Genomic DNA, 9,379 nt, shown 5'->3' on the forward strand with positions numbered 1-9,379 from the left:
TTTATTATTTTAAGAAAGCTAAAAATACAACTGAAACACACACAAAAAGATTTGTGCCGTGCATGGAGAAGCTGCTGTGACTGATTGAATGAGTCAAAAGTGGTTTGTGAAGTTTCTTGGCACTATTGATATTTTGGCCAAATAATTCTCCGCTGTGGGGCTGTGCTATGCATTGGAAGATATTCAGCAGCACCCCTGGCCTCTGCCCACTAGAAGCCAATAGCAGCAGATGGCCAACATACTCAAAATATCCAAATCAATAAAGTTATTGGTGAAAATGAAAAATGTGTCTTTATTTTACAGAAAAAACTAAATGGACTTTTGGGCCAACAAAATACATAGCACATTTCCCCCTGATGAAGAGAGGCTCTTCTGGTGGGATGGGCGGTGGCATCAGGAAGGCAGCCAGCCCTTGGGACCTCGTGAGCACTTGGAATGGAAACCTATAGAGAACTATGTCTGCAAAACTGAACCCTGCCCAGTGCAACTACTTCAAGAAACAAGAGAGCATCTTTCAGGAGTTATTTCATCTCTTAAAGGCAAAATTCTTTCAAACTTTGTAAGAGACCAAAGCAACACAAGGTTAAAAAAAGTCAGAGTCAATAAATTGATAAAGTGATAGACACTATCATAAACAAATTTAAAAGGCAAGTGAAACACCAAGAAAAAAAGATTTGCCTCATACATATCAGCAGATGGTTAGTATCATGAAGATTTAAAGACCACTTGCACCATGGCTGGTGTGGCTCAGTGGATTGAGCTCTGGCCTGCAGACCGAAGGGTTGCAGGTTCAATTCCCAGTCAGGGCACACATGCCTGGGTTGCAGGCCAGATCCCTAGGGCATCTTTTAGGGGGTGTGCAGGCCACACCCCCTAAGTTGGGGGTGTGGGAGAAGTAACTGATTGATATATCTGTTGCATATCGATATTTCTCTTTCTCCCTCCCTTACCCTCTCTCTAAAAATAAGTAAATAAAATCTTTTTTTTAAAGAAAATATGATGGAATAGAAATTCAAGTTACAAAAGAGAATACACAGGGCAATCCTTTTTTGGATAAACATTATTTGTACACAATTGGTGTCCATGTACAAAAAACATACCCAGTAACTAGACAACTGAAAAAATGTCAAGAAGGGTACCAAATATTATGGTGTATTTCCAGAAGATTTCTGATTATTTTATATATGACAAACTTCAGTAAAATAAAATGCATTTATTTACAAAGAAAAAAGAAAAAGAATGAAATAGAGGCTTCAACAAGAATCTAGACACAGAAGACATAGTCCAAAATAATCAATGTTTCTATACAAGAATAATTGTTTAAAATTGAATTGGAAAAGATGCCATTCATAATGGCAGTACTGAATGGACTATATTTAGGTCTAAATTTGGAAAATATATGCAGGACTTAATGACTAGAAATCTATAACTTTACTGAAGGGTATAAAAATGACTGGTTATAAGTAGACAGACCATATTTTTGACTTGGAAAGACTAGTATTATAAAATGTAAATAACCCCCAACTTAATTCAACATGTTCTATATTGAAATAAAAATTCCAGCAGGTTTCCTTTGGAATACGTGAACATGAATTAAAAATCACATTAAGTAATAAGTATATAAGAGTTGATTTTTAAAAAATAGATCAAAAAGGGTGAGAGAATTTTCACTACCAGATATTTAAATGTACTTTAAAGTTATAATAATTAAATCATATTTGCAAAGCTTAATAATAGATGGGTAATGGGAATACCCTATTATCCAGGATAATAAAAAAATTAATAGAAAGCCAGGAGGAAATCAAATACCCATAAGTATTTAGCGTATGATAAAAGTGTCCTTCAATTAAATTGGAAAAGGATGAATGGTTTTTAGGTAAATGGTGCTGAGCAACTGGTTAACTATTTATTAAAAAAATAAAATTAGACATTTTTGTCATACCATACACTAAAATAAGTTCCAGATGACTTAAACTGTTACATAGAAAATTACTTCTCTGACTCGGACAATGGGAATGCCATTGTAAGCATATGGAAACATGGAACCTGAAGAAGAAAGTCTGACAGGCTCACTTATGTAAGAACTCAAATTATCCATCTAACAACACAGCAATGAACCAAAATGAAAGGCAGTGAACTGGGAAAAACCTGTGCATCATACACAAAAGGAGAGTTACCAGTCTTACTGTATCAAATCATTAAGGAAAAACAAAAAAACAAAAGTAGGTGCCATCATTGCAAAATGGGCAAAACTGGGGAGCAGGAAAAACACAAATGCCCAGTAAATGTATTGGAAAATGTTCCTCCTCGATAAAACTAAAAAAAAATTGAACTTGCAAAATGGAACCTCTGTTCACATCGTAAATTTAGCAGATATTAAAAGTAACAGTACATATTACAGTGCTGACCATGTGGCAAACTTACTGCTGTGACATTCTGCTGGTGGGAATGTAAATGCTACAGCTTTCCAAGGGAGAATGGACAGTACATATTAAGAAATTCATAAATCTTCATATCCTTTAATTCAGAAACTTTATAGAAATTCTTACTAAAGAAGTAATCAAAGGGCTCCAAAAATATTTGTATCTATTACAACTTAATTAATTAAAAAACCTATGCCCAACACCACCAGGTGACAGGTAAAATAAATGAAGACACAGGTATTCAATGGAATAGTCTGAAACTAATATGCATATGCATCATCTATATTAGATATATATTCAAGAGCATAATGTAGATCATTTCATGATAGGACAAGTGAAAACTGTAGGCTGCAGCAAGACACCAGTTTGGTTAAGAGTACGTACAGATGTGCATACCGGGCAGATGTTCAACACTAAGTAAACAGTGGCTTTTTATGGTGATGGGATTATAGGGTTGTTGTTTTTTCCATTTCCTCCCTTCTTTTTCGTTATTTCTACAAACATGGGCTTACTGTTATGGGTCAGACATTTCTACGTGTTCCAAATTTTCTTCAGCCAAATATGTATTCTTTTGTCATTAGAAGAAGTTAAGTTTTGTAAAAGCCCATCATCGGAAACTGACTTCCTCTTTCAGATGCTAAAAATCTTGTAAAGGATTCAGAGGGCATGCAACGAAAGGCATATTGAAAGCCTAAAATACCTTGTAAGAGAATTGGAGAAATAGGTCACTCCACTGCTTATTTTTACAGATATTTCATAACAGCACTCACCTGTCCCAGGTTGGACACGGTCTGTTATTGCAAGTGTGAATGATAGCCTCTTAAAGGCACCTTCCTAAGGGGGCCCGTCGCAAAGATGACCCCTTAAGGAGCCTGATATCTAGGTGAGCGTTATCCCACGGGACCCCCACAACAAAAGGAAGGTGGTATGACTGATTTTGGGCATGGGAACACTGGACTTGCGGGGGTTGTGGCTTGGCCAAGGTGAAACCCCGGGTTAGAACTGAGCAGGCGGTAGTGGGCTGAAGGGCCGGGGAGGTGGGGAGCAGGAGAGCGAGGGCCGGGATCCGGAGGTGCGGGAGCCTTACCGCAGCTTGCTGGAACGCGCCCTTGGTGTAGGTGCCGCCGCCGCGGTAGGTGATGGCCGGGATCTCGCGGCTGAGCAGTGCGCACTTGTGCTGGTGCGCGCGGCGGGAGGAGATGTAGTCGACGCGCGGCACCACGTTGTTCTTGGACGAGAAGGTCACGATGGCCACGCGTGTGGCCGTGGGCACGACGGGGAAGTCAGACAGCAGCTTGCGAACGAACTTGAGCTCGCTGAGGAAGTTGGCTTGGCCCACGCTGGACGACTCGTCCACCAGGAAGACGAGCTCCAGGCGCTCGCTGAGCTCCCGCAGCCGCCGCACGCGCCGCCGGAACGCCTGGCCCAGCCGCTCTACTTTGCTCTCCGGCGCCTCCTCGCTGGGCGCAGGCGGCGTGGGCAGCCTCCCCGGGGCCCCCGGGGCGGCCTCGGGGAAGAGGCGGAAGCTGAAATTGCGCGACGGGGACGTCTGCTGAAAGGTTGCCCACCCCGAAACAAGCGCCAGACCCCAGCAACAAAAGGCCAGGCGCGGCCACATTGCGCTGGAGACGGCCGCCCCGGGGCGCAGGAGGCGGCGGCGGGGCTCGTGGAGGGGCGTGCGCGGCGCGCGGCGCGAGTGGCGGCGGGGAGCCTCAGCGCCCTTTTATCTGACACGGGGGACACGATCCAGACTCCTCCGGCAGCGCGGGGACTCGGGAGGGACCGGCGCGCGCTCTCTGCCCCGGTCTCTGTCTTGTCTTTTTTTCTTCCCTCTCTCCACCTCCTTTCTCTCTCTGAAGACTATAAAATGTTTGAAGGAAAGGGGGCAGTCAAGAAAATCTCCCGCTTCCCTCCTCTCCCCCCTCTCTCTGCCTCTCCCGCTCCTCTTGCTGTCTCCTGCCTCTGTCTCTCTCCTCCCCCTCTCGTCCTTCTCCCGGGATCAAGCCAAAGACTCGGAGATTCCACGACACCAGAACCCCGCGTCTGTCAGGCTGTCAACATTCCCGCAGCAAGCGCACCAGCGCCCAAGCCCTGATTGATCCCATATGTCTGGCAGGAGCGGCAGAGGAATTCACTGGAGATGGATCCAGATACCGAGAGTGCCACAGTAATTGGAAACACTTTGTAGAGGAAAACACACACACACACACACACACACACACACACACACACACACACACACAGACTGGCCAGGGAATTGAAAGCATCCTTTGAAAAATGCTTGCTCACCTTTTGCGTCTCATTTTCCCCCTTCGGGACCCCAAAGCCTTCACCAAATAGATGATTATTTGACTTTTCCTGGTGGGGATCTCTAGCCCACGCGTGGTGTGTGTGGCTGTGTAGTCTCTGGAGGGCGCCCTCAGATCACACCGTATATGGGGTGTATCTGCCCCATAAGGATGGTGTGGTGTGGTGCTTCAGTCATGCATTCATCCGTTTTTCATTCAACAGATAACATTTTGAAGTGTATTCGGGTGACCTTGGTTGATAGACCCATCTAGGATTCAAGTGCACATTTCTCTGATACATGACCTGAACATTGCATTGTGTGCCCACCACCCAAAGTCAACGAATATTTTTGAGTGCCTGTTATGTGCCAGAGCACTGGGAATAAAAGGAGGAACAAAAGTTGACGTGGATCTTGTCCCCACCGAATTTATAATGAGTGACGTGGCCATTAGCCAAATATTCCACAAGTTTTTATATATATATGTATATTCACAGCTGACTGCTAAGTGCTATGAAGACCTTAGGTAGACTATACTTGACCTTGGAGAGAGGCCAAGGAAGCCTTCTCTGAGGATATAAAATTTGTGCCAAAATCTGAAGCATGAATTGGGGTTTCTTTCCCCAGCCCCCTTTCATGTACTTAGGGTCTGTTTCCATCTCTTTCCTGGGCTTTGAGTGGTATCTGGCACGTAGCTACTTTGAAAGACAAGTTGCCCCTGGGAGTGGTTCTTCCAAAACGGGATCCTGAAGGGCGTTATGCAAGCACAAAGGAGGAGCACACCTTGCATAGGAACTGGAGTCCTTGCTTAAACAGTTCCAGGTAGGAGCCAAGAGTTCTGTGTAGGTATGCCTCTGCAGTTATGTAAACCACCTGAACTAAGTCACTTCCAGTCCTTGGCTTCAGTTTTGCATCTATTTCATGATGGAATTCAATGATCTTCGTTTCCTGTCTCTAACATAAAATGATTTCATTCCATTTGTATTTCGTGAAATACCTTCAGTGAGAAATAGCACAGGGTATCGGCTGAAATGCTAGGGCTCTGGAGTCAGTTTGCCTGAGATGAAACCTTGTCTTTGCCGTTCACTAGTTGTGTGACAGTAACAGCCTATTAAGGGTTATTGTGAGGATTTAATATGAAAACATAAAGTTCTTAGGACACTGCTTAAAATAGAGCATGCACTCCATAAATGCCTGTTACTATTTTGCCAGCTTTAATTGCAAAAACTCTTCAAATCCTTATTTTTCTAACAGCATTTATAGACTGTCTCCTGTGCCACAATGTTAGATTACTGATGATTTAAAGAGAATGAGATTCAATTCCAGTCCTCCAGGAGTTCAGGGGAAATCAGAAGAGAACAGAGGTTTGCCCGCAATCACAGAGCAGGAGGGTGACCGCAAGAAGGGAGGAAGGGAAGCAAGGTCAAAGTCTTCCTAGGGGAATGAACGAGACCTCCCTGGGACTGAGACTTTGAAAAAAGAAAAAGGTGGTCCAAATGTCATCGATTCTGTGTTGTTCCAAACACATCATCAGGCGCCAGTGTTTCAGGACCTTTTTGTGCCAGGAACCATGGCAACTACTAAGTGCACTAGCTCATGTGTTCCCCACAAAAACCCGGGGAGGTCGACGGTTGCGTTAGGACTCTTTGGTTGCAAGAAATAGACACCCAACTTCTCCTCGTGTAAACAACAAGGGATTTCTTGGCTCCCATGACTGAACTGAAGAAAGGGCAGGGGTGGACTCGTCTCAGAAAGGCTTGGACGAGGAAATCAAGAACCCCTTGGGGCATCTATTTTTCTCCTGCTTGTGCTTTTCTTTTCATGTTAGATTTAGTCTCTGTCTCCAGATTTATGATCTGAGAAGGAGAGACTCTTTCTCACAAGCTCAAGGTTAAAAAAAGTTAACAAAAACCAACACCTTAAAGAAGAACTCCGCTAGAGCAGGCAGGGGTTATGTGCCTATTCCTTGACCCAGACTGTGGTTGAGAGGCTGGGGCATCACTACCTTAGGTCACATGCTCACTGTGCCAGACACCTGATCACCCACCCATCACATCTGGTCTCTCCCTCGTAAACAGCAACAGAGCTTCTGAGTCTTAGCTGGGCACAAAGGTGCCCCAAATAAAGACGACATATCTCAGCCACCCTTGCAGATGGATGTGGCCATGGGGCTAGGCTCTGAGCAATGATGTGTAAGTGCTGGTTCTATGTGGCAGTTTCCAGAAAACCTCTTTTAAGACAGTTACTGTCTCTTCTGTGTTGTATATATTCCTTTCATCCCTTCATCTGTCTTTCGTCTAGAATGTGAATGTGGTGGCAGAGCTCTAGCCACCGTGAGAATGAAGGTCCCATTTTAAGGACGGGTGAATTATAAGCTGGAAAGAGCCTGATTCCTGCACACGTCAGAGAGAAGCGCCACTCTGCTCACCTCGGATTGCCAATCAACCCCTTTGATGTTGAGTGTTTCTGTCACATCTAGTTGAACTGGATCCTGGCTAATAAACCCACACCTGCAGCCATGGACGCTCTCCTCTCCATATAGGCTTTCATGACACTGTGGCAGAGAAAAGAGGACCTAGTGGATTGCTCACTGCCTCCTGAAGTTGTCCCCAAAGGTGACACAGATCATGTATGTTCCATTTCATTGACCAGAAAAAGGTGCATGGCCATGTCTACATCCAAAGGAAGTAGTGATGTACCTACCATACTCCCAGAAGGCAAAAATCTGGACGTATCCAGTAAAGGACACAAATAATGACCATAGTGAGTCACATGACAATGGGAAGAGAGTTGAGTTCAACGAGCAAAGTGGAGACAAAACCTTGGGAAACTGTCTGCCCTAAAATTTAGGAGAGTCTCATACTCTATAAATCAGTCCCTACAAGGGCGTTCTGGTCTTCAGTTTGGGGCAGTGCATTTATGCTTACTCTATAACCATGTTCCATGTGCAATAACCATGGTGAATTATAGTGCCTGATTTCAGCAAGTGTTTGTAATTGAGCCCCTGTGGAGATTAGATTAAATTCATCTTTTCTTCATTTTTCATTATAGCCCTTCTGGAATTTTGGTCTTTCCTGGCACAGAAACACCCAATTATAGTAAAATACAGTTATCAAAATATTTTTTAAAACCAAGTTTGTCATGTAGTAATACATATACTTCTTTATGATCACATTACATAACATCATTTATCAATTATTTAGTAAATGTCTTATTTTTAATGTAGTGATGAAAGTAACAATATTTTGGGATATCTGCCATGGATCTTGGTGCACTTAAAGCTTCCTAGGTAATTCTGAAATATCCGTAGGGGGTGTCCAACCTTTTGGCATCTCTGGGCCACCCTGGAAGAAGAGTTGTTTTGGGCCACACATTATATACATTACCACATATAATCACACACAAAAAAATCTCATAGTGTTTTAAGTAAATTGACGATTTGGTGTTGGGCCACATTCACAACCATCCCAGGCTGCATCTACCAGGGGTGGCCGCAGGTTGGCCACCCCCGGGGGAGAGCATGAGGTCAATATAATTGACATTGCGCACTTCCAGGGGGCTGAACAATGAGGTCTGTGTTAATTGTCTTCTGGTAAGAGAGTGAGGACCTAGGGAAGTCTCGCCTGTGTGGGCTGAAGCCTGCTGTTCCAGTCTCGACACCAGTCCTCACTGTCCTCCAGCCTATTGTATTCTCTAGGGTAAAGCACTGGTTCTCAACAGGAGATTTTGCACACACATACACTGACAGTATTGTGCAATGTTGGGAGACATCTGTGGGTATAAGGTGCTACTGGCATGTAACATAGAGGCCAGAAATGCAATGAACATCCTACAATGTAGTGGACAGCCCCCATGACAAAGAATCATCCAGCCCAACATGTCAACAGTGCTGGGGTTCAAAGACCCTGGTGTACACCGCAGTAAATAACAGCCCCAGAAAGTGACAAACTTTCACCCCACCAAATCTCAGACTGAAGAGCAACCTAAAGGTATTGAAGTGACAACATGAAGCTGAATTTAAAAGGCTACCTTGGCATCATCCCCTGTAAATAAGAGTTCTGTGGGGGGAAAATAATGCATACAGTAGTCCCCCCATATCTGTGGTTTTGCTCTTTATGGTTTCAGTCACCCATAGTCAACCATGGGCCAAAACTATCAACTAGAAATTTCCAGGAATGAACGATTCATACGTTTTAAACTGCGTGCCTTTCTGAGTAGCGTGATAAAATCTTGTGTCATCCTTCATCATCCTACCCAGGACATGACTCATCCCTTTGTCCAGCATACTTTCTTGGTTATCAGATCAACTGGCTCAGTATCACGGTGCTTGTGTCCAAGTACCCTTTACTTAACAATGGCCCCAAAGCACAAGAGTGAGTTTGCTAGCAATTCCAGTGTGCCAAAGAGCAGTCATAAAGTGCTTCCTTTTGGTGTATATGTATAAGACAAAACAGAGTATATCCAGGGTCTGGTACTGTCTGGGGTATCGAATATCCACTGCAGGTCTTGGATTGTATGCCCCGCAGCTAAGGGGAGACTGCTCTGTTGGTGGGGCAGCGGAGGGGAGATGCATTACATTGTTCTCACCACCGACACCTTGATTCAGAGTTCCAGAGCTGATCAATAAGAAACTGAACCTCAATTCCTATTAACCCACTGGGACCAGTGC

General features: G+C 44.1%; 1 protein-coding gene across 1 annotated transcript in view; it reads right to left on the bottom strand.

Moving 5' to 3' along the window:
* The window catches only part of SVEP1 (sushi, von Willebrand factor type A, EGF and pentraxin domain containing 1), a 160,777-nt gene extending 156,282 nt beyond the window's left edge, over positions 1-4,495 (bottom strand). The window contains exon 1 of the mRNA XM_028528876.2: positions 3,511-4,495. Within this exon, the coding sequence (XP_028384677.1) occupies positions 3,511-4,041 (531 nt within the window). The 5' untranslated portion in view covers positions 4,042-4,495. The remainder of the gene's footprint in view (positions 1-3,510) is intronic.
* Between the last annotated feature and the right edge of the window lie 4,884 nt (positions 4,496-9,379).

This window comes from Phyllostomus discolor, chromosome 3 (assembly GCF_004126475.2).
Source record: "Phyllostomus discolor isolate MPI-MPIP mPhyDis1 chromosome 3, mPhyDis1.pri.v3, whole genome shotgun sequence".
Taxonomy (NCBI): domain Eukaryota; kingdom Metazoa; phylum Chordata; class Mammalia; order Chiroptera; family Phyllostomidae; genus Phyllostomus; species Phyllostomus discolor.